We start from the raw sequence: 25,820 nt of genomic DNA on the forward strand, positions 1-25,820 counted from the left end.
CAGAAGAGGGGAAAACAGCAAAACAGGCAAGATGCTGCAGCACTCCGGGCACTTCTCTCATGTACTGCACGCGTGCACAAATAAAGGGGCGAAATCAGAGGGAGGGAGGGACCAACAGCGTTTTGGGAGACGCTGCGATTCAAACTCCGGACAGCAGCTTTAAGGTATCATGTGTGATGCACACTATCGTCAGTTTTTCAGGCATTTTTTGTTACTTTGATGACTTTTGTGTAAATTTGAGCAACTTTCAAGTTCTTTTTGTTAGTTTCAGACTGAGAGGAAAATAAAACCTGCGGGCTCAATAAATAAATGCAGCATGGTTCAGAAATGGTGAACAGAGCAAGTTGTTGGAGATACATTCATCATGGTGAAACATCTTTATACTGATGATGAGCAGAGACTCACATTTGTCCAAAATGACTCAAATATTGCCGTTTTGAACACATTTTGGGCCATTTTGAAGCGTTTACTTGTTATTTTGGACTTTTTTCTGTTACTTTGGACTGATTTTGTGTCAATTTGGTTCATTTTATGTTACTTTGGGCAGGTTTCAAGTAATTTTTAGACGAAAATCAAAGCTAAAATAAAGGCAGCATAGCTCAGAAACAGTGAACAGAGGAGCAAGTAGTTGGAGACACATTCAGCATGGAGAAATATCTTTCTACAGCTGGTGTCCAAAGTGGTTGTAAAAATGTAAATACTGAAATGTCTGTAACATGTGGAGCCACCATTTTTTTCCCAGTGTTGATTACACGTGTGGACACTGTGAAAAAAGTATTTTTTTCCCACTGCAGGGTCATTTAAAGTTGACCTGAACCTTTCTGTAGGTTCCAACAGCAAGAACTGACCTGTAAAAGCTGTTTTAGTGGAGAAAAAAGTACTTTTTCCAGAGTAGGTAGTTCTAGCAGCCTTGTAGAACTGCTATCTTAACATTTTCTTCGTATTCTCGATGTTCTTGCCCAGAAACGAGCTAAAATCTACCGTATGGACCACCGTTGTTCTGTTTCCTACGTGCTCATAGAACCGTTGTTTTGTTGTGCTGGGAGCCAAAGTTGTTGAATTCTGCACCACAACAGAAACAGAAGAACATAAAGATAAATATTAATAACCGGGTTCCTGCAGTATATCACAGCCTGTTAATGCTGTTTGTTGGACCAACACATTAAAAACAAACCCAGACCAAAGAACTCAGGTGTCCACAAACTTTTTGAGCTTCAAACATTTGGTTTTATTTCCGTAAACATTATTTTTTTTAATGTATTTTTCTACATTTTCATCTCTTTTTCTTTCGTGTTTTCTACTTGTTTTACTTTCTTGCATCTTATTAGTTTGATCTTTTATTAGCTTTAGCCATCAAGCTTGAGTTTTTTTCATGTAGTTTGCTTTCAAAGACCTTCGCTGGGGCACAAAGAGATGAAAACGTGGTGTATTGTAGTTCAAAGACGAGAACAGAGGAGTGCGGAGACAACTTCCTCCTAATTATGTCTTATGAAGTCGGAGGCATCAAAGCCTGCAATTAGTTCCAGTACCTGCCACTTGTTTGTACTTTCTCTGCCTAACTTTGCTTGTTGTGTTTGCAGACGTCCGACTCGAGCATCCGCAAGTGCAGCCGTAATTACTTTTCTGGGCTCCGATAAATCTGCATTGTTTGTGTTTTGTTTTGCATTTTGCTGCTGTGTTTGGGAGTTTAGCTGCAGTCAGACGTTTGTTCACTGTTAGGAGGAAAACCTGATTTAAGCATCATGTCGAACCAGGAAACTGAAGAGTTTTTTATGGAGTTTAATTTGGAAAATCATGTGTGACTTCGCTGCCATGAGGTCTGTCTGTCTGTCTGTCTGTCTGTCTGTCTGTCTGTCTGTCTGTCTGTCTGTCTGTCTGTCTGTCTGTCTGTCTGTCTGTCTGTCTGTCTGTCCTTCCTCTCTCTCGTTCGTTCGTTCGTTCGTTCTTTCTTTCTCTCTCTCTCTCTCTTTCTCTGTCTCTCTCTCTCTTTCTCTCTTGCTCTTTCTCTCTTTATCTCTCGCTCTCTCTCGCTTTCTTTCTTTCTCTCTCTCTTTCTCTCTCTTTCTCTCTTTCTTTATCTCTCTCTCTTTCTTTCTTTATCTCTCTTTATCTCTCTCTCTCTCGCTTTCTTTCTTTCTCTCGCTTTCTCTCTTTCTCTCTCTCTTTCTCTTTCTCTCGCTTTCTCTCTTTCTTTATCTCTCTCTCTTTCTTTCTCTTTCTTTATCTCTCTCTCTTTCTTTCTCTTTCTTTATCTCTCTTTATATTTCTCTTTTCTCTCTCTCTTTCTTTCTCTCTTTCTTTCTATCTTTCTTTCTTTTTCTCTTTTCTCTTTCTCTCTCTTTCTCTCTTTCCTTCTTTCTCTCCTTCTCTCTTTCCTTCTTTCTCTCCTCTCTTTCCTGCTTTCCTTCTTTCTCTCCTTCTTTCCTTCTTTCCTTCTTTCTCTCCTTCTTTCTTTCTTTCCTTCTTTCTTTCTTTCCTTCTTTCCTTTCCTTTCCTCCCTCCCTCCCTCCTTCCTTCCCCATGTGTGTGATTACTGGTGTGTAACGCTGTGTTCGTCCCTCTGGTCAAACCACCAGCTTCACTGATCCATGACACACTAATGTTCATTTTATCACCTAAACTACGACATAAAATCCTCATTTTCGACATTTTGCATTAGTTTCTAATGTGAGCTCTAATTTAACGGCTTTTATGCGTCGACGGTTCGCAGCTGTGTCTCCAAATCTTTCCTGTTGCTGATTTAGCTGCTTGACTTGTTGCAAGAAGCAGCAAGAAATAAAAAAAAAGGCATGAAGTTAATGAAGACATGAATTAAAATTAGTTTTTTTTTTCTAACACGTGTAAGACTCCACACCGCCGCACACTGAAAAACTGTCATTTCAGTGCAACATCAACACATTCAAAGCTGTAAATTATGAATATTTCTGTGGTTTGTTCATCCTCAAACGGCGGGTTTATCCTTAAAAAAAATCTCCAAAATTACATCATTGATTCTAGCAAGAAACTATAAAAACACAGATAAATAACAGACTTTCAGCTGTTTAAACTACTCTTCTAAGCTTAAATCTATGACATGTCTCGTTTCAAAAAATCCCCCAAAATAAATCCTTTGCACAAGCCAGATTCTGTGAAAAACAAAAAATTTGGCGCTTCTCGACGCAACTGCGAGGAATTTAGTGACTCGGCTGCGACTTGCAGTCATGTCGGAAAAATTCTGGGATGTTTCAAGACGACACGAGTTTTTAAACAAATTTAAAGATGCTGTTCTGTTTCCATAGAATTGCAGGACTTTATATTGAAGTGAAAAATTAACCCACAGTGAAGAAAAATGTCCAGAGTTTTTTTTTTTTTTTTAATTCAGAGAATTAAGAAGCTGGCATGGCTCAGAAACGGTGAACAGAGGAACCAGTTGATGGAAGATACATTCAGCATGGTGAAACATCTTTCTGCAGAGTAGAGAGAAAAAGTTTGTAGTGGCTGAAAACATGGAAGTAAATTAATATCTGTAGTTTGCAGCGCTTCCTTTTTCCCCCAGTGTTAGTAATACCTCTGAACACTTAAATTCAATCAGATAAATTCAACTTTTCTTCTTAGTTTTTACTGTTTCTGTCGTTCTACGCGTTTCATTCTGCACAGAAGACATTTCTGAGTTCTCTCTCCTTCTTCATGGCTGTTCTGTTTCTATACTGGAGTGAAAAATGAGCCCACAGCGAGCGAAAACGAGACAGGAGTGAAAAGCAAACCAGCTTTGGGTTCATGGTGCCTCAGCTGATGGCTGGCACTAATGGCCCTAAGCTCTAACAAAACAAAACCACAATCCACTGATGCACACATCTCAAGTTGTTGCCAGCTGGTGCAGGATCACGGGTTATCATTTATTCATACCGTGATCATCTACTCATCAGCACTTACTGAGATGTTTACCCAGTTTTTCAGAGAAACGGAAAATGTTTTCCGGTTACGTCTGACCACAGCTAGTGTGCGTTACATAAATTCAAGTTGTGTTTGTTTCTTGAAGATGATTTATGCTGCACAGGAGGCATTTCTGTTCTGTTTCCATAGAGGTGCAGGACTTTAGATTGCAGTGAAGAAGGAAAATGAGACGAGAGCAAAAACTGCTTGGTTAAAAAGTGCTCGAACACATGATCTCATTGGGTTTTAAAGCCTGTGACTGAAGTATTTATCGAGCTTTATTATAGTTAAATGTCTTTCCCTTTTATTTCACAAACTGCTGATTGACTAGGCCTGTTTTTGTTTAAATAATTGCAGCTTCAGAGGGTCCTCGACTTCATTCACACGGATCGATGCAAGTCGGAGCTTCGGTGAAAATGTAAACAAAGCCGTTGCGTGCATCACGATATCGATCAATTCTTTGGAAAAGTCGTGAATAGCAATGACTATCAAGCATGTATGAATCATTTTGCAAGAAGATAGCGGCATATGTTGTACTGTTTTTACGATTTGAGCTTTTCATCCGTGGAGATGACTTTCCTTTTCTCCGAAGCACTGCCATCAGAAGAGTCTGATTTACGCTTGGGAGCCTTAATATAGGGCAAAAAGTTAGTGAATGTAGTAGGGCTGGACCCGAATATCCGAATATTTGTTCGCTACGGCACTATCCGGATATTAATTTTGGTGTCCTAACCCTAACCCACAAGGCAATAAGCTGAAGACCGGTGTTTGGGAATTCTTCAGTTTAACTCAAGACTAAACGAGGGCAAAATGTGGACCCGGGAGACCAGACAAACGGATCCGAATATTCGGTCGGACGTTACGGGGCGGAACAAATATCCGGATATTCGTCTTTACGAGGGCCCAAATATTCGGAGGCCAGAAACCACCATTCGGGCCAGCCCTAGAAGCTAGCCCAATCCAAAGTGCTGTACAACTGGAGACTGTAAACAAAGCCGTCTTATAGCGCTGCGTGACGATGTATTCATCCGCTCTGCTCGCCAACTAGTTCCATGTAAGCAGTTCTGAGAAAACGCTGTAGGTCGAGGACGTCGTAAACCGAGGACCTGTATCGTGAAATTAGCCACATTTTTTTTTGCATAAATTGCTGCATTACCTAAAGACTTGTGGAAATTAGCACCATAAAGTTGCTAATCTCTCTATAATTAGTTTCATTTCATTCTAATCTGTTCCTAAATTTCATAAAATATGTAGTTAGTTTATGTTGTGGTGAAAAATGAGGCCACAGAGAGTAAAAATGTGACTTTAGTGGGTTAAAGAGTCCTCACAAGTACAGCAGCAGAGAGTGTGTGTTTGATTATGTGAGTGCAGATAAATGATTATCAGGAAAGTCTTTGTGCACAAACAGCCGTCTATATAAAGTGTGTGTGTGTGTGTGTGTGTGTGTGTGTGTGTGTGTGTGTGTGTGTGTGTGTGTGTGTGTGTGTGTGTGTGTGTGTGTGTGTGTGTGTGTGTGTGTGTGTGTGTGTGTGTGTGTGTGTGTGTGTGTGTGTGTGTGTGTGTGTGTGTGTGTGTGTGTGTGTGTGGTTAGTGCTGGACGGACCGGCCAGAGGAGAAGAAAACACAATCAGTTCTTTTGGCTGAATCTGCGTCTCCTCTTGCCAAGCTGCACACCGGCCCACAATGCACTGCAGCCTGAATGGACACAACACACACACTCTTTGTCCAGGAGTGAGTGTGTGTGAGGCTGCATTGTGTGTCTGGGAAAGTAAAAGTGGGCTCTGCAGTTGCATGTGTGCGGTTTTGTGATTACGCCTGATTTAATTGTGCTGAAGAGCTGAAGGAGGTTGTGTGTCTAAATGTGTGTTTGTGTGTCTAAGTGTGTGTTTGTGTCTAAATGTGCGTGTTTGTGTGTCTAAATGTGCGTGTTTGTGTGTCTAAATGTGTGTTTTTGTGTGTCTAAATGTGTGTGTTTGTGTGTCTAAATGTGCGTGTTTGTGTGTCTAAATGTGCGTGTTTGTCTGTTTTTGTGTCTCAATGTGTCTGTTTTTGTGTCTCAATGTGTGTGTTTGTGTGTCTAAATGTGTGTTTTTGTGTGTCTAAATGTGCGTTTGTGTGTCTAAATGTGTGTTTTTGTGTGTCTAAATGTGTGTGTTTGTGTGTCTAAATGTGCGTGTTTGTGTCTGTTTTTGTGTCTCAATGTGTGTGTTTTTGTGTGTCTAAATGTGTGTTTTGTGTGTCTAAATGTGTGTTTTTGTGTGTCTAAATGTGTGTGTTTGTCTGTTTTTGTGTCTAAATGTGTGTTTGTGTGTCTAAATGTGTGTGTTTGTGTGTCTAAATGTGCGTTTGTGTGTCTAAATGTGCGTTTGTGTGTCTAAATGTGTGTGTGTGTCTAAATGTGTGTTTTTGTGTGTCTAAATGTGTGTGTTTGTGTGTCTAAATGTGCGTGTTTGTGTCTGTTTTTGTGTCTCAATGTGTGTTTTTGTGTGTCTAAATGTGTGTTTTTGTGTGTCTAAATGTGTGTTTTTGTGTGTCTAAATGTGCGTTTGTGTGTCTAAATGTGTGTTTTTGTGTGTCTAAATGTGTGTTTCTGTGTCTCAATGTGTGTGTTTTTGTGTCTAAATGTGTGTTTGTGTGTCTAAATGTGTGTGTTTGTGTGTCTAAATGCGCGTGTTTGTCTGTTTTTGTGTCTCAATGTGTGTTTTTTTGTGTCTCAATGTGTTTTTTTGTGTCTCAATGTGTGTTTTTTTGTGTCTCAATGTGTGTTTTTGTGTGTCTCAATGTGTGTTTTTGTGTCTCAATGTGTGTGTTTTTGTGTGTCTAAATGTGTGTTTTTGTGTGTCTAAATGTGTGTGTTTGTGTGTGTTTCTTGCGTGTTTGCGTGCACCTCCGAGGATCTCGTCCCCAGCTGGAAAATCGAGTTGGAAGCTCAGATTATCATCATCATTTATTTACATCCGAGCTCATCGCGGCACTAATTTTATTCAACCCCCGGTTTGCAGATTATCTCCCGTCTCCTTCCTCCTCGTTATCTCTCTGATTGGATTAATGTATGAACAGTTAAATTTATTCCCTGACATCGCTTCGCCTCGGTTTGGAAAATGGATTCAAACACAAAAAATAACAACAAACAGGTGCGATCAGACGAGAAAACGAGAGGCTGTTCTGAACACCTCCATGCTAACGAGCAAAACTAAATGTCAGAACGACGCGGCGGGGAAACGATTATGAGATCTGTAAAGTGACGAAGGGAGCCGTGTCAAAGTGAAACGCAGGATATTAAACGTGGTGACGAGGCAGCGGGTGTGTGTTTTGACTTTTATACACAATAGCAGCGGCTGGTTTCATTAGAAAGTCTGACTCAGTGTAAAACACTCCCGAGACTCTTCTGTATGAATTAGGAATGAAAATATTTGCAGTGCAGCAGCAGAGGAAGGATCACATTCAATTCAGGCTCTGTTTGGCTTCTGTGCCGCTGCTGATTTTAGAGGAGCAGTTCGCAGTTTTTTGGGTTTTTTTTAAGGTTTTCTCGTCTCTTACAAGTACGATCTGTCCATGACGACATCTGTGGGGTAAATCCTGAGAGATGAAGATGCTGTTTGCAGAAAAGGAACATCTAATACAAAGTTTAGCTTCAGTGAGGCCCCCATATAAGCATAGAAGTGGATATTTGTGGCCTCGTTATTGAAATTTGGGAAATTTGTTTCTTTTGAGCCACGATCCAATCCAAGTCACTTAATATTTAGCATTGGCTGACACTGTAATCTGAAATGAATAAAATAAAGTGAATAAATTCTGAGATGATGGAGCAGCATTACTACCGGACTCGTGAGCACTCAGGCTAAGTACCTTGGAATAACCAGAAAATAGTCAGAATAAGACCTTATTTCTTGGTCAAACCGTCCTTTCTTCTCGTCTTTCTTCATACATCTCTTTATTCTCTTGCTATCTCACCCCTTTGTTCCATTAATCCATCTTCCTTCCTTCGCTGCACCTTCACCTCATCATGTTTTACCCTCCATCCCTTCTCTTGCCCCTCTTGGCCCGTCGCCACCTGTGGCCTCGGTCCACGGTGTCCCGGTCAGGACCCGGGGGAACCGGCCTCGTCTCGCACATGTAGGGCCGTGAATCGTTCGCCTCAGCGGGGAACGATTCTCCGGCCCGGCTGGGATTTTATAATGAGCTCCGAGCCAGGAGGGGGGTAAGTGTTGGGGGTGAAGATGCCACATTTACCCCTCCTCCCCTCTTCCCCCTGGTTAAAGCAGATTAATTAAAAGCTCCGTCTTATCAGTGAGAGTCGAGCTCTTACTGTAAGCCCCCGGGGAGGGCTCAGCCAGCGCCGGGCCGGGCCGAGCCGGGCCGGGTGGGCAGGGAAGGGGGCGGGGAGCCTCCGGGAACGACGCTAATTCCAGCCAGTGGGACGCTGGGACGACTGCTTTGGAATTACCGCCGGTGGAGCGTTCGTCGCTGATTATCTCGGCGACTGTCGAGGAAGAGATTGCAGCCGGAGACAGACAGCCGGTCGGCCTGTCACTCACAGCTGGGGCTCATTTCTCATTCACACCAGTTTTTTTTTTTTTTCCTCTCTGTCTTCTCGTTCCCGGCAGTCGGTGGTAATATGAGCCGGTCGCCTGCAGCCAGCAGAGATTCACCAGTAATCTAATGAAATCCTCAACCTGCATTGTGTCAGCGGTTAAATCCTGCAATAAAGAGAGTAATGAATATATACATTTTCTGTAGCAGACGCCTCGCAGAATGATAATGTTCTTCTTTCAATGCTAATAGCAAGAATTAACAAGCGATAGCAGGAACTGTGATCTAGTCCACTCATTTAGCATTAAATACATAAGCTTCAGTATATATATAAGCACTAATAACATGTTGAAAATGCAATGTTAGTGAAATAATAAACATTGGTTAAAGTGTTTAAGTTTTAAATTTGTGACAAGTCGTCTAGTTTTCACCCTTTGAAACCCAAAACCCGTCGGATGGTGTAAAAGGCTTTTTCATGCTCCACCTGTACGTCAAATGGAGAATATGACCAGGATACACTTACAAAGCACCTGTAATGTAAGTAGAGAGCATCAGTGAGTAAAGGGGCACCATGACAAAGACTTATGTGACGCTTAATGACCTCCGAGAAGAACTCATGTATTAAAGGAAGCCCAAATCCAAGTCACCTGATATTTAGCATTTACAGGTATTTACAGAGTTTGAACCAGTAAATCTGTCAGCTTTACCTCACTGCAGATACTCGGGTATCTGTAAATATATCGGCCAGTCAGTAACAAGAAACTGCAGTTTTGTCCTCATGGAAAACTGTTTTGGCCAAAGAAGACTCCGGTATCATTTGAGGGCGCCTTAATCTCCATTAAATGAAAAACCAACTGCGTTACATCTGTTATTATGAGGTTTTATTGTTGACTCAGTGGGAGAAAAGGATTTCATTAGGATTATATGACTGTGTGTGTCAGGAAAGTCTTCAAGCAGAGAAACGAGAAAATGAAGGACAAAGAGTTGTGAAGGGAGTCAGACGAGGTAAGCAGTGAAATGTAATCTAAGACACCTCAGAGTGAGAGGTTTTATTGTCTTCTAATGTCTGGAAATGAATATCTCACTTTCAGACTCTGAGAGGTTCGTAAAAGCTGCACATTTAATTCTCCGGTAGACTCTCTGCCACTTCAGACGCCTCGTCTTTGTTTTCTACCTCTGTGTGAATTCAAGGTCATAAAGTCCAGCCGCTGTTTAAAATTAAGGTTTAGTTCGTCTGTTTGCCACACAGAAGGATCATTGATCTGTGATTTTACTGCTGTTGGTGCATTTTTGTTTTTGTTCAGAAATAACACTGGTTAAACAACTGACATGTTGAAACAAACCTGAGTAAGTTCGCCGATTTAAAATGCTATTTATGTAGAACTTTAAGCATTAATTAATCTTAAACTGGTGAGTTATGTAAAAATCCAGCCCTTTACAGCTGTAGTGAATGTAAAAAGTTAAATATAGAGACCAAAACTGTTTTTGTACCAGATTGTAAACGTGTTTATTTCTGCTGTAAAGTTGGTCATTTTAACATGGAGGTCCATGGGGATTGACTCAGTTTTGGAAGCAGCCTCAAGTGGACATTAGAGGAACTGCAGTTTTTGGCTCCGTTTTATTCAATATTTATACATTTATCTGTGACTTTCCTGCTGTTGGTGGTGCTCCTCTTTCCTTTGGTCAGTAATGATGCTGGTTAAACACCTAATTTGACAAACCTGAGTAAGCTAGCTGGTTTAGCGTGTTAATTATGCATAACTTTAGGCCTTAATATAGCTTAAACGTGTGAGTTACATAAAAACTCAACCCCATTAAATCGTCAAGAATATAAAAAATAGTTGTAGACACAGAAACTGTTTCTTCTGCCAGGCTATAAACATATTTATTTCTGCTGCAAAGTTCCACATTTTAACATGGAGGTCTATGGGGATTGACTCACTTTTGAAAACAGCCTCAAGTGGACATTAGAGGAACTGCAGTTTGTGGCTCCATTTTTGAGATATATTAATGAGAACTGTATATCACTGTTAGGAGACAGCTGGCTTGAAAATAATTCAGTCAAACACCTTCTCTACATTTTACAGATGTTTCTGTGCTGAAATATATTCACTGTTTTGCAACAAAGAGTTTCCTTTCTAGCTTCCTTTATAATTTGATGTTGTGGTGGTTGTGAGGACATCTTTCAGTACTAAAGTAAAATACCAAAATATACAAAATCAAAATGTCTCTCTGCTCTGTAGTTTTGTTGTTGTTGTTTTTTAACTGTCATTCCGTTCTAAAATATCAGATGAATTGAGGTCAATATGGAGCTTTGAGTTTGATTTTTCAACAGAAAATAAACAGCGTAAATGTTTAAATAATGACACAGTTCCAGGTTCTGTGTTTGTATTTTTGCCTTGTGAAACCTTTAAGTCAAAGAAAACCAAACCAGAATTGTTTAATATTTTTACCAGCATTCAAACCAGTTAAATACAGATTATTAGATGTTCAGCGTTGATGTGTTGACGTTGTGTTGCTGTTTGTGTTGCAGGCTGAAGCCCTTCATCAGTGGACAGCCCAACAAGAAGCAGGCGGTGGAGCAGGTGAGTTCTGCTCTTCTTCACCAACATCTGCTCCTCATCATCGTCACTTGAACCTCAGTGAACACTCGCTTCATCCTAACCCAACCCTAACCCTTGAATGGCGTCTTTAGAGTCATCTTTAGTCGTCTTTAGAAGCGTCTTTAGATTCGTCTTTACCAGCATCTTTAGCGGTGTCTTTAGACTCGTCTTTAAAGGCGTCTTTAGATTCGTCTTTAGAGGCGTCTTTTGACTTGTCTTTACCGGCATCTTTAGAGGCGTCTTTAGACTTGTCTTTACCAGCATCTTTAAACTCGTCTTTAAAGGCGTCTTTAAAGGCGTCTTTAGAGTCGTCTTTAGAGGCGTCTTTAGACTTGTCTTTACCGGCATCTTTAGCGGTGTCTGTAGAGTTGTCTTTAGAGGCGTCTTTAGACTCGTCTTTAGCAGCATCTTTAGAGGCGTCTTTAGACTCGTCTTTAGAGGCGTCTTTAGAGGCGTCTTTAGACTTGTCTTTACCGGCATCTTTAGCGGTGTCTGTAGAGTTGTCTTTAGCGGTGTCTGTAGAGTTGTCTTTAGAGGCGTCTTTAGAGTCGTCTTTAGAGGCGTCTTTAGACTCGTCTTTACCAGCATCTTTAGAGGCGTCTTTAGACTCGTCTTTAGACTCGTCTTTAGAGGCGTCTTTAGACTTGTCTTTACCGGCATCTTTAGCGGTGTCTGTAGAGTTGTCTTTAGAGGCGTCTTTAGACTCGTCTTTAGCAGCATCTTTTGAGGCGTCTTTGGACTCGTCTTTACCAGCATCTTTAGAGGCGTCTTTAGACTCGTCTTTAGACTCGTCTTTAGACTCGTCTTTAAAGGCGTCTTTAGACTTGTCTTTACCGGCATCTTTAGCGGTGTCTGTAGAGTTGTCTTTAGAGGCGTCTTTAGACTCGTCTTTAGCAGCATCTTTTGAGGCGTCTTTGGACTCGTCTTTACCAGCATCTTTAGAGGCGTCTTTAGACTCGTCTTTAAAGGCGTCTTTAGACTTGTCTTTACCGGCATCTTTAGCGGTGTCTGTAGAGTTGTCTTTAGAGGCGTCTTTAGACTCGTCTTTAGCAGCATCTTTTGAGGCGTCTTTGGACTCGTCTTTAGAGGCCTCTTTAGATTCGTCTTTACCAGCATCTTTAGAGTTGTCTTTAGACTTGTCTTTACCGGCATCTTTAGTGGTGTCTGTAGAGTTGTTTTTAGAGGCTTCTTTAGACTTGTCTTTAGCAGCATCCTTTAGAGGCCTTTTTCCACCCTCAGTGACGCCTTCTGCTGCTTTATGGCTCCAATCTGCTGCTCTAAACTTCTTGACTTTGAACAGTTAATTTCCAGACGTCCTCGTTCGGTCCATTTATAGCTCCACAGCTCTGCAGGCAGAACTAGGACACTTCTGCTGCTTTGATTCTTAATTTGATTTTAAATTGGACTTAATTCCAGATGCAGGTAGCATCCTTCAGCTTCACACTCTGAGCTGCTGCTTTCATTTCTGCATCTCTTTTTGCACCTTCCTGATGATTTCTGCTCTGTCTTCAGGTTTCCTTAGTTTTAGTTTGGGAAAGAAAACTCAGGCGCTCAGGTGATTATATTTTGTGTAATTTTTGCAGCTTTTTGTTTCATTTCTTTCCATCTTTTTGTCATTTTCACATCATTTTCTATCATTTTTGTTTAATTTTTGTCTCTTTTTATCGTTTTGTGTCATTTTACGTCTTTTGTGTCGTTTTGTTAAAGTCTTGCTTCTTTTTATGTAATTTTTACCTTTATCATTTTTGTGTAATGTTTAAATATTTTTCTGTCATTTTTGTTAAATTTTTGTCTCTTTGTAATTTTTACATCTTTTGCTTTCATTTTTGTTCAGTTTTGCCTCTATATGTCATTTTTTACATCTTTCTGTCTTTTTCCGTTATTCTTGGCTCTTTTTCCTCTTTTTGTGATTTATTTTTTGTGTCATTTTCAAAACCTTTTTACATTTACATTTTACATCTTTACATCATTTTTGTTCAATGTTTGCATCTTTTTGTCATTTTTCATCTTTCATTTGCATTTTTGTTAAGTTTGTCCCTCTGTTTTGTCACTTTCTCAACTTTGTGTCATTGTTGCATTTTTTCTGTTGTCATTTTTACCTCTTTTCGTGTTATTTTCTCGACTTTGTGTCATTTTTACATCTTTTTGTAAAATTATTGCATCTTTTTCTGTCATTTTTGTTAAATTTTTCCCTTTTTTGCGGAATTTTTGTTAAACTATTGCCTGTTTGTGTCTGAACTTTGTGATTTTTACATCATTCTGTCATTTTTATGTAGTTTTTGCTTCTTTTTGAGTAAGGATCATCTGAACTAATTTTTCTCTATTACCAGTTTGTGGTTTTGATTAAATGTATAATTTTGATATATTTTTTTTTAAATAGAATAAATTCACGTGAAAGCAGCTGAGAGGTCGGGGGTTTTAAATTGGACTCAGTTTCACAGTTTTCCCTCTTTTTTTTTTAACTGAGTGGTGTTTTCAGCGAACAGGTTGATCAGAAGAGTTTTTGAGGTTCCATCGTCGTTGTCGGTTAGTTTCTTCACTTTTTCTTGCAGCAAATTTTGAGTTTCTTCAAGGATAAAACTGTGAAATTGGAAAATGTTGCTAAACCTGCAGATTTCATTTCTTTCTCCTTCATATTTCACTTTGTGCATCGTTCCCAGGAGTCCTCCAGATCTCCTCGTTTCTGCTGCCGTTTGGTTTTTCTTTTATTTCCTCTCCGTCCTCCACATTCCTTCCTGTCGTCCCTCCATCTCTCGGCCTTTGTCTTCCCTCCGTCATGAGCTGCTGGCAGCTCTGAATGAGGAGCTTCGGGAGCTCGGACTTGGTCAACCAGGAAGAAAACGTGGCCACGAGGGGCCGGGTCAACAAGGCTTGTTACCTAGCAACCCCCTCGCCTCCCCCCTGGGAACTGGAAGCGGGCGGCTGCCGGGATTGGCCGATTCTCGTGTTGTGTAACACCGAATGAAAAGAGATGTGTGCCTTGCCAAACTCCTTCTGCTTCACAAAATCAGGTTCCCTTCACCCTCAGTGGCGACCCGGCAATTAGTCTGAACATTTTTCAAACAAACTGAGGGAAGAAAGGATCCGTTTACTTCTTAGACTAGTTGATTTCTGCCAGTTTGCTGTTTTTGAGCCGTGCTGCATTTATTTTATTGATACGTTTTGTTTTCATCAAAAAATGACTTGAAATCTGCTCAAAGTAACGGAAAATTTACCAAATTGACACAAATTTGGTCCAGAGTAACAAAACAAAGTCTCAAATGACGAGTAAACTGTTCAAAATGGCCCAAAATTTGCTTAAAACTGCAATATTTGAGTCATTCTGGACGATTTCCAGTCTCTGCTCATCATCAGTAGAAAGATGTTTCTCCATGCTGAATGTATCTCCCAACATGTTGCTCTTCTGTTCACTGTTTCTGAGGCATGCTGCATTTATTTTATTGATCCAGCATCAATATTTTTTTAAAATCTCTAGTCTGAAGTCTAATCTAAAATTGTGCCAACTGATTTGATTGTCGTCTAAGATTGTCCAAAAAAACTCAAAGATTCTGGTAAGTCACATAAAATTGTTCAAGTTGCAGACAGAGTCAAAAATTGTCCAAAATAATTTGAAAACTGTCCAAAATTACTTTAAACTTGCTCAAAATTTCTCCAAGTTCATTCAAAATGACCATTTTCAAGTCATTTTGGAAACATTTTCAGCTATTTTGGGCAATTTTGAGTCCCACAAGTGCTTTCACAGTGGCTGAAGCTATGCTAACGGCTAGCGGCTAAGCTAGGAGGCAGTTACAGATTAACCTGAAACAGAGTCTTGATAATAATAACTAACAATGTTTATAGATATGGATGTTAGATTTTGAGTCACGGCAACAAATTACAAACAGTGACAGAGCAGAGTGGCTCCTAGAAATTAGCTTAGTTGTGTCGGCAAGGTCATAATAAACGCTTGAATCTTCCACAAAAATGCCTAGTGTCTCCTGAAGATACCGGAATAATTCACCTGTTGGTGTCAGAACAGCTGGAACTTATTTAACCAGTAGTGCTAGGCTAATGCTAACACTAAAATACTCGCTGTGACTTTTAGATGGTGGCTAACGCTAACTGGAGAAGCATAGCATTTTTGTAAACTCAGATTAACTGTAGCTTTCGCCTCAAACCTGAACAAGAAACACAATCTGTCGCCACAAATCAGGACATTTGCTACTTTAACGGTGGCTGAGGCTATGCTAACAGCTAGCAGCTAAGCTAGGACACAGACGCGGATTGACTTTAAATATAGTCTGGAAAACAATAACTGATAATACTTTAAGATTTGGACTTTAATGGGAAACAAAAGTGCCAGAACAATTAAAAGTGAAGACAACAGAAGAACAGCAGGAAACATACTGATGAATCTTACTAAGTTTCACGCTAACTCCTGTTTCTGCTGCACATCTTCATTTATAGTAAATGAAGTAACCTTGTTATAAGTGTCAGATTCCCTGTTCTGGCTGCAAATATTGGTTATTGGTCTTTTTGACTACCAATAATCAGTATCAGCCCTTAAAACAACAACATATGGGTCAATATCTGCTCAGTAATGAAAGCTCCTACTGACTGACTCCTACATTGGGATCAATATTTTTAATTTAGTTAATTAGAACCATCAGTTTTTAGCTTGATGTCAGCAAAAATACCCTACTGCTCAAGTCAGAAGTAATCTGATTACTGTAAGGGGATACTATTTTCCATCTGTGCTGCATGGCCCCTAAAAAATACATCCCAAGAACCCAAATAAAGTCCTCCTTGTGATTCAAGTCTGCAGGAAGTCATCATTCCACACAAGAGGCTCCTGATTACCTCCAGTTGACCCGTAGTTTGGTGTAATTTACGCTCCAGACAGAAACCTGAGTCCAGACTGTTCATTTAGCTGCTCCACTTGTTCCATGCTTGAGTAACTGCCGACTGTCAGATGTCAACATCCTCGCGCCACAAACACCTTGTCGGAGGCTCGTTTCCTGCGGTTTCCTTCTCACTCCTAACGAGCAGCTCCCTTGTTAGCGACTCTAAATGTTCCTCTCAGCTCCGGAGTCGCATCCACTGTTTGTTCGACAGCATCATCTCTGAATGAAAACTTCTGCTGCGTCCTCCTTCACGGCTTCATCCTGACCCATTTAGCCGCTCTCACCTCCTAATTAGTCCGATGTTTGTGACGTTAAGAGTGTTTTGTTTTGTTTTTTTTTAAATTTCTTTGCGTTAAGACTCGGCAGTTAATGAGGCATCTGTGAAGTTAAAGCCACAGAAAAAGGAAAAGAATGGACGAGATTTGGTTCATTTTCAACATCAAAAGTGATTAGTTAGAAGGATGTTTCACCATGCTGAATGTATCTCCAACAACTTTCTCCTCTGTTCACTGTTTCTGAGCCGTGCTGCATTTATTTAATTGATCCAGTAGGATTGATTTTCCTTGCGGTCCAAAATGGTCAAACATATTCTGAAACCTGCCCAAAGTAACATAACATTGCCAAAAATAGACTCAAAATAGGTTAGAAGTAACGAAAGAATGTCCAAAAAAACTGGAAACCCATTCTACAATTCTACAATTTCATGTAGCAGACGCTTTTGTCCAAAGCGACGTACAACACAAGCAAGAATTCAGACATAAGGGAAAACCTGTAGTAAGTGCAAAAAGTGCTTCGAGTGCGATTGGTCAAAGGTGTTGCCATCAAGTTGCAGAAGAACTGCCAACGCGCGCCCCCCCACCCCCCTTTTGTTTTTTTAACTTTGTCAGTGCTAAATAAGTGCTGGGTTTTGGACCATCTGACTTATTCTACCCCTAAGGTGGAGTCAGATTAAGTGCCTAGGTGTTCTCTGAACAATTGAGTCTTGAATTGTCTCTTAAAAGTAGAAAGGGACTCAGCAGAACGCACAGAGTTTGGTAGGGAGAGTTTGAAGGGAGATGAACAGGGGAGTGACATGAGCTCTTTTGGGCTGGTTGAAGACCAGACGTGCTGCTGCATTCTGGATCATCTGTAGAGGTTTGACTGTACATGCAGGGAGACCTGCCAGAAGAGAGTTGCAGTAGTCAATGCGTGACATCACAAGAGCCTGAACCAGAAGTTGTGTGGCCTGTTGGGTCAGGAAGGGTCTGACCTTCCTGATGTTGTAGAGGACATAGCGACAAGATCGAGAAACTGAGGCCACGTGAACCTTAAAGGTCAGCTGGTCATCAATCATGACACCCAGGTTTCTGGCTGAGTTCGTGAATTTAGTTCAAAATGACAATATTTAAGTCATTATGTACAATTTGAGTCATTTTTGAGAATTTTGAGTCTCTTAATGGAGGGACTGAATTGTGAAATAGAAAAGTCTTGTTAGCTGGTCGAGTCTAAATTTGTCCGTTTGTTTCGTTGTCGTTTCCAATTTCCTCGTGTTAAGACTGAGCGGTTAACGAGGCGTCGGTGAGGCTAAAGCCAGAAAAAGGAGAAAGGAAACGGCAGAAAGGGTTTTAAAGGCGGACGTTTTGTGGGTTTTGATGGGTTTTGTTGGCATTTATCCAAATGTGAGGCTGGAAAAACGGAGGAGTCGTTGCAGAAAGGAGCAAAAATAAGGACGAAGTGAGGAAGGATGTGGGCAGAACATGAAACAAAAGAAAGGATGGACGGAGGAGGCAGTGAAAGGCAAATTGGAGGTGGAGGCCCAGCAGGGAATCCAGCAGGCTGTTGCTGAGGAGACCAGAAATACCTCGGTCACGCTGTGGACCTCCACCTGCCTCTGCTCCAGCTTTATAATTAGCCTCGACTGAAGGGAAGGGGAAACATGCAGGTTTCCTTTCAGCCGCCGAGCCGAAAACCTGAGCTTGATGGACTCCCTGTGAAAAAAGAAAAGGAAGGAAATGAAGAGAAAGTGTCTTCTTTTAGCTCCAGAGCTGAGAAATGTGCAGCTTTTAGACGGAGACGTTTTATTGGCTTCTGAAGACTGAAGCTCGTCCTCCCCGGTGCAGCACTTTGTTTGATATCTGAACGTTTCAAGAACAATAAATAAAACTCCGGCTGAAGATGAAGACATTCTTCACGCTGAGATTAGATGCGCTTTAATGTTTTCCGAGGGGAAATTTTCTTTGTCGTGCAGCATCGAATCATACGGTGAATTTAATTTGACTGCAGCGCACACCAGCGCTACATAAAATCAGCAGTTTTCTCTCGTTTTTACTCGCTGTCGGCTCATTTTTCACTAAAATCTAAAGTCCTGCACCTCTATAGGAACAGAACAACCATGAAGAAGGAGGGAAAACTGTTTTTCATGCAGTAAATCACAATAAGAATGCCATAAATCAAAAAAACGAGAAGACTAAAATGGAATTTTTTTCTTTTACAAAATTCAGAAAACCTGGAATTAAGATGTTCAACATTTTTCCAAGTGTCCACAGATGTTTCTCCATGCTGAATGTATTTTCTAACGTCTTGCTCCTCTGTTCACTGTTTCTGAGCCGTGCTGCATTTATTTATTGATCCGGTCGCTTTGATTTTTCTTTCACACTCTCCCAATGTAACAAAAAGTTGCTGAAATCTACACAAAAGTTGTTCAAAGTAATAAAAAATGTAAAAAGAAACTACTGAAAAACTCTTGAAAATTACTTAAAATTTGTTCAAAATGACCCCAAAATTGATTCAAAATGACAATATTTGAGCTCTACTGGGTAATTTCAGTCATTTTGGGCAATTCTGAGTCTCTGTTCATCAGTAGAAAGATGTTTCTCCATGCTGAACAGATCTCCGACTCGCTTCTCTGTTTCTGAGCCGTGCTGCTTTTATTTATTGATCCAATAAATTGACTTTCCTCTGTAAAATAAATAAATAAATTGAAACCTGCTCAAAGTATCATCAAATTTCATTCAAAATTGGTCCAAAGCAGCAAAAAAATGTTCAGAATGACTGAAAAACTGTTGAGAATTACTTGAAACTTCTTCAATATGATCCAAAAATTACAATATTCGAGTCATTCTGGACTATCTGAATGATTTCCGACAGTTTTAGGTCCATTTCGAGACTCTGCTCTGCTGCAGATTCGTCCCTTTTCGTCATGTTTGCTGGGAAACGTTCTTCCTTCTTCTGCGTCAGCTTTGTTTGTTTTTTTTCTAGTAATATTACCACACTTGTTGACTTTTCTGTTGCATTTCCTGCTGTTTGTTTCTGATCACAATCAACCTGTTTTCTGTCTGCATTCGGTCACATTCATGCGTGAAAGCACAAAGGGAAGGAGGTGAAACGCAAAAGCAAAATGTTAAAAAAAGGGCCTCTGATTACTTATTTTGCCCTCATGAACTCTGAAGGGTGTGTTCCTGTGTTACTCCGAGGCTCTACTTTGTTTCTGACCTCCTGTACGACACAAAGTGCGTTTTAAAGCCTCAGAATGAGGCAATAATGCGACGCACAGCGAAGGTCTGGAGGTTTGTTATTCCCTCATTTTAAAGGTTCACCTTTAAATTTCCCCGGAGGACGCTCCAGAAAATATTAAAAACGCTCAGCGATGCTCTGTTTCCTGTCTGCTCAGGCGTCCAACCCCCTGCCGGTGGCGGTCGGAGCGCCGGGCGGAGAATCGGTGGTGGTGGAGAGCGGACCGGTCATGTACGACGACGGAGCCGCCGAAGAAGAGGACGAGGACGAGGAGGAGGTTTGTGTCAGCGCCATGGAGCTGATGGGAGGAAACGGTGAGTTTAAACACAGAGTTCAGCTGTCAGGATCTCTAAATGACACTCAAGTATCTTCAAAATTTAACAAAGAGTCACGAAAAGCTGTAGAAACGGTTTGTTTTTGTTTGGGAATGCACCGTTATTTCACTGTCCTGAAGCTAGCATCCTTTTATCATCAGACTCCTTCAGCTTCACTTAATATTCGACACAAAATCTCCAAAAAGTTTGCTTTTTAATGCAGGACACCGTCGTTTTTGATGCGCTGGTCAATTTTTGCATCCATGACACTGGAAAAGAAAAGCTGCTGGATAAGAATCAGTAAAACTCTGAAATCAGCAGAGAGTCCAGAATAACAAATGTTTGAGCTGCTGTAGAGAGAAAAGTTTTAACGTTTGTCTGAGGAGCAGATTTCTGTTTTAAACTGGAAAGAAAACACCCCAAAATACACATTAACCAGCTTATTTTTCTTTGTTTAGTCCACATTTAATCACAGCACAGTTTTAATGAGATAATACTTCATTTGCAGAATTTAACATAAAATTTCTGAAAATTTGCAACATATCTTAAAAAATGTCTGCTGTAAGTAATAAAATGGGTGATTTATGTTCGTTATGTTCTCATTTCAGGACACAAAAAAAATACTGTTTACCTGTCTGAAAAAAATCCAAAAATTCAGCAAAAAAATTGCCCAGATTTCTAAAAAATTACTAAACCTTCAAGATGAAAATTCCAATAATTCCTTAAAAATTTTACTTAAAAGTTTTATTCTAAAAATTCCCCCAAATGTGGCAAAAAAATTCTTGTAAATATTTTCAAAAAATGAGTAAAAATCTTTCAAAAAAAATCCTAAAAATATCTAAAATGGTTAGATATGTCAGTGAAGCTTCTAACGTTCTCTTTAAGAACATTCACATAAAAATCTACCAAAATCCAGCGAAATTAGCTGAAAACAGTGAAATAAGAAGTTCTAATGTCAGATTTACGTCAGTTGGAACTGATTGATCATATTTGCACTGCAGCTCTGTTTACTGACGTTCTCTCATGTTAAAGTGGAACCAGAGACCTCCAGCTGCATCCTGGCATCTCTGCAGTCATTTCAACGTCTGGCTTTAGTCTTAAGAATCTGAATTCATCACTGAGAAATGAAGACAAACACTTGGACAGTGCATCTGTTTCATTACAGGATCAGTTTATTTCAACAAACAGGCGAAGAAAAGTGTTTTTGATGGGACATAAATGTCTATCAGGAACATCTGCGTAATCTTCTGTATTTCATCCAAAATATAAAAAAACCCATCATAGGTCAGTATGTACCTACACCTCCTGTCAAAAGTTTTAGGACAGGTTCTAATTCATTTGAATGAGAAAGTGTCCTAAAACTTTTGACAGGGGTTGTAGTTCAAAATTTGAAAAAACTGTCATAGTTTAGTATGTCGTCCAAAAATGTCACAGGCCGGTGTATCATCCAAAATACCAAAATGCTTCGTGTTTCTTCCTTGTGTCCTCCAGATTACGGCTTTGACGGAGATGACGATGGATTCTAGCGGTTTGATCTTCATCGCCGACATCTACAGACAGTTTTCAATCCTCACGTGTCTTAAATGTTTACAGTAAGAGACACCAGAAGGCTTCAGACGGGAGCTGCGACACCGAGCAGGACGAAGATCGTGAGTAACCGAACGGCAGTAAACAAACATCTGACTGCTGGACCAAAGTGGACTGAGTGGTGCATTGATCGGTGCTGGGAACGTTCCGCTAAACGTTCTGGTTGGATTTGCAGGTCAGAAGAACCTGAGGTGTTGAAAGTAGAGCTGCAAAATTCGACAGTTTTGATGAGTGAATAATTAGTTTAGCTCTTTGTTGTTGCACCTCATGTTAAAATGAACAGATTTGGGTTCAAGCTGGGGCTGCCACTGACCATTATTTTCCAATTAACTGACTGATTGACTACTTTAGAGGGATAGAACGGCATGTGCTGCTGCTATTACTTTAATTCTTGATGAACTGATTAGCTGTTTTTAGTTTACTGCTACAGAGGTGGGAAAAAAACAGATAAGTCAGATAAATTAGCTGTTCTTTTAAAAAAAAACTCTAATTAGGTGATTAATTTAACAATCGTAGAAGCTCTAGTTCAAACAAGACACTAAAAGAAACCATTTTGGTCTCGTAGAGAAAACAGCTGATGGATCAATTAATAAAACCTTTAGTAAATAATAACTATAATTATGGGATGCAGCTGTAATTTGTCTAAACGTTTGGACGATTTTGCAACTCTTCTGTCAACAGAATTAAAATTACTTTTAATGCAGAGTAAAGACTTTCCTTATGCTAACAAACAGTCACTGAAACGCTGCTAAAAACAATCTAGAAGCATCGCAGTCGCCTGAATTTAGCCCAGTTTAGTGGTAAACCTCTTCTGACCTGCACAACACCAAATCAGAGTTTACCGTCAGGCTCTTACCGGAGGACGAAAGCTGAAGAAATCTGTCTGTGAAGACGTTTGTGGCTCCTCTGGACGGCTTCGTTGAGGAACGCTTGTTGTAGCAAAAAAACTGAAGCAGAAGAACAAAATGCAAAAAACTATTTATCCTGAAATCTGCACTCTGGATTCGTAACGCTTAAAGGGGAAGTTTATGTTCTGGGAAGCTGGATTGTGTGAGGAACTTACGGTTAGTCGGCTGATTTTTGTCTTCGTAGAACAGTTGTGGAGCTTCGTATTCGTAGATAAAACACAACGCTGCAGATCACCTGTTGGGTGGAGTCTCAGCAGCGTGATCCAGTCGCACTAAGATACCTCTGGAGAAGATCCCTTTTGCGAGTTGTGCACTTCGTAACGCTGCTTCAGAGGATTTGCACGTACGAATCTGAAGTTCTACAGTCATAAAACGTCGTGCCAACCACCATCTACTGGTTTAAAGAGTTCCTCATAGAACCCTGTTTTCCAAAGAAGCTGAGCTGTTTAACCTTCGATGACTTCTTCCTGATCCTCCACAGCGACGTCTCCAAGAACAAGCAGGCAGCGTGAGATCAATCCTCAGTATTTCAGATCAATATTTATTCTTGTTTTGCCTTATAGGTGATTAGCGGACAGACATATTACGTCTGCTTGAGCCAAAATATTAATATGATGTTGCCTTCTAACTATATAAATGTATTTAAGAAGTTGCGGGCTGTGAGCCGATGTGTGATGATGCAATTTAAATTCAGATGAAGGTTTGAATATGATGGTTTTTTATTTTGCTGTTAATTTGGTTTGGGTTTATTTCTGTGATGGAACTGGTTCTCTATGATTAATTTTAAAGTGTTCTCTACCATGTGCTGCCACACAGGTATGGAAGACTTTCTGTGCAGTGCCGATCGATTATTATTATTTTTTTCTCATGTTTGGAAAATGGTACTTAGAGGCTGAAGGTGGTTGTGGCCTTTTTTCACACAGTGATGACTAAATCTGCTGCTGTTATGATGTGACTTCTGCATAATGTGTGCCTTTGCTGCTGCACTAAAGATTTCACACCAACAAAGAACGTTTCTCTCCTTTTCTTGTCAGTTTTTTGAAGAACAGAGAAGTTAGAGGTCAGATTGTTTGAAGAGTGGCTGATTAATTACTATTAGAGCAGTAAAACCTGCTTTACATGAGTCATACTACAGCATGCTGTGTTATAGTACAACACTGTTTAGCAGTCAGTGCTTTTACCTTTATTATCATTTTACATTTTCCTGAATAAATGGACTTGGTTGAAGAACATTTTCAGTGCAGGCCTTTTACACCGTCACACTGGTGGGGGGAAGCTGATCTTCAGCAGAACCTTGGAGATGTTGGTGGATGTGTGGGGAGATAGAGAGGGACCTTTGAACTGTAAACAGGAAACCATTGGTAGTTTTAGTTTGGGGTGCTACTGTGGTGTGTTTTTAGGTTTTAAGGACGAATGATGGTTTGTCATCACTTTCTTGTGTCTCTGTTGTTTGTGGTTGTTTTGTGTCTCTTTGTGGTTGTTTTGTGTCTCTGTGATTGTTTTGGGTCTCTTTGTGGTTGTTTTGTGTCTCTGTGGTTGTTTTGTGTCCCTGTGGTTGTTTTGTGTCTCTTTGTGGTTGTTTTGTGTCTCTTTGTGGTTGTTTTGTGTCTCTTTGTGGTTGTTTTGTGTCCCTGTGGTTGTTTTGTGTCTCTTTGTGGTTGTTTTGTGTCTCTTTGTGGTTGTTTTGTCTCTTTGTGGTTGTTTTGTGTCTATTTGTGGTTGTTTTGTGTCTCTTTGTGGTTGTTTTGTGTCTCTTTGTGGTTGTTTTGGGTCTCTGTGGTTGTTTTGTGTCTCTTTGTGGTTGTTTTGTGTCTCTTTGTGGTTGTTTTGTCTCTTTGTGGTTGTTTTGGGTCTCTGTGGTTGTTTTGTGTCTCTTTGTGGTTGTTTTGTCTCTCTTTGTGGTTGTTTTGTCTCTTTGTGGTTGTTTTGTGTCTCTTTGTGGTTGTTTTGTGTCTCTTTGTGGTTGTTTTGTGTCTGTTTGTGGTTGTTTTGTCTGTTTGTGGTTGTTTTGTGTCTCTTTGTGGTTGTTTTGTGTCTCTTTGTGGTTGTTTTGTGTCTGTTTGTGGTTGTTTTGTCTCTTTGTGGTTGTTTTGTGTCTCTTTGTGGTTGTTTTGTGTCTCTTTGTGGTTGTTTTGTCTGTTTGTGGTTGTTTTGTGTCTCTGTGATTGTTTTGTGTCTGTTTGTGGTTGTTTTGGGTCTCTGTGGTTGTTTTGGGTCTCTGTGGTTGTTTTGTGTCTCTTTGTGGTTGTTTTGGGTCTCTTTGTGGTTGTTTTGTGTCCCTGTGGTTGTTTTGTGTCTCTTTGTGGTTGTTTTGTGTCTCTTTGTGGTTGTTTTGTGTCTCTTTGTGGTTGTTTTGTCTCTTTGTGGTTGTTTTGTCTGTTTGTGGTTGTTTTGTGTCTATTTGTGGTTGTTTTGTGTCTATTTGTGGTTGTTTTGTGTCTATTTGTGGTTGTTTTGTGTCTCTTTGTGGTTGTTTTGTGTCCCTGTGGTTGTTTTGTGTCTCTTTGTGGTTGTTTTGTGTCTCTTTGTGGTTGTTTTGTGTCTCTTTGTGGTTGTTTTGTCTGTTTGTGGTTGTTTTGTGTCTATTTGTGGTTGTTTTGTGTCTCTTTGTGGTTGTTTTGTGTCTCTGTGATTGTTTTGTGTCTCTGTGATTGTTTTGTGTCTCTTTGTGGTTGTTTTGGGTCTCTGTGGTTGTTTGTGTCTCTTTGTGGTTGTTTTGTGTCTCTTTGTGGTTGTTTTGTCTCTTTGTGGTTGTTTTGGGTCTCTGTGGTTGTTTTGGGTCTCTTTGTGGTTGTTTTGTGTCTCTTTGTGGTTGTTTTGTCTCTTTGTGGTTGTTTTGTCTCTTTGTGGTTGTTTTGGGTCTCTTTGTGGTTGTTTTGTGTTTCTTTGTGGTTGTTTTGTCTCTTTGTGGTTGTTTTGTCTGTTTGTGGTTGTTTTGTGTCTCTTTGTGGTTGTTTTGTGTCTCTTTGTGGTTGTTTTGTCTCTTTGTGGTTGTTTTGTCTGTTTGTGGTTGTTTTGTGTCTCTTTGTGGTTGTTTTGTGTCTCTTTGTGGTTGTTTTGTCTCTTTGTGGTTGTTTTGTCTGTTTGTGGTTGTTTTGTGTCTCTTTGTGGTTGTTTTGTGTCTCTTTGTGGTTGTTTTGTCTCTTTGTGGTTGTTTTGTCTCTTTGTGGTTGTTTTGGGTCTCTTTGTGGTTGTTTTGGGTCTCTTTGTGGTTGTTTTGTGTTTCTTTGTGGTTGTTTTGTCTCTTTGTGGTTGTTTTGTCTGTTTGTGGTTGTTTTGTGTCTCTTTGTGGTTGTTTTGTGTCTCTTTGTGGTTGTTTTGTCTCTTTGTGGTTGTTTTGTCTGTTTGTGGTTGTTTTGTGTCTCTTTGTGGTTGTTTTGTGTCTCTTTGTGGTTGTTTTGTGTCTCTTTGTGGTTGTTTTGTGTCTGTTTGTGGTTGTTTTGTGTCTGTTTGTGGTTGTTTTGTGTCTCTGTGATTGTTTTGTGTCTGTTTGTGGTTGTTTTGGGTCTCTGTGGTTGTTTTGGGTCTCTGTGGTTGTTTTGTGTCTCTTTGTGGTTGTTTTGGGTCCCTGTGGTTGTTTTGGGTCTC

The 25,820-nt window shown here is 40.1% G+C and overlaps 1 protein-coding gene across 2 annotated transcripts in view; it reads left to right on the forward strand.

Moving 5' to 3' along the window:
* brf1a (BRF1 RNA polymerase III transcription initiation factor subunit a) overlaps positions 1-23,243 on the forward strand; it is a 129,006-nt gene extending 105,763 nt beyond the window's left edge. For both annotated transcript variants that reach the window (XM_051957835.1, XM_051957838.1), the window contains 3 exons: positions 10,979-11,030; positions 19,581-19,737; positions 21,229-23,243. In XM_051957835.1, coding sequence (XP_051813795.1) covers positions 10,979-11,030; positions 19,581-19,737; positions 21,229-21,263 — 244 coding nt within the window. In that variant the 3' untranslated portion in view covers positions 21,264-23,243. The remainder of the gene's footprint in view (positions 1-10,978; positions 11,031-19,580; positions 19,738-21,228) is intronic.
* Positions 23,244-25,820: the final 2,577 nt, after the last annotated feature.

The sequence above is a fragment of the Acanthochromis polyacanthus genome, chromosome 1, assembly GCF_021347895.1.
Source record: "Acanthochromis polyacanthus isolate Apoly-LR-REF ecotype Palm Island chromosome 1, KAUST_Apoly_ChrSc, whole genome shotgun sequence".
Classification (NCBI taxonomy): Eukaryota; Metazoa; Chordata; class Actinopteri; family Pomacentridae; genus Acanthochromis; species Acanthochromis polyacanthus.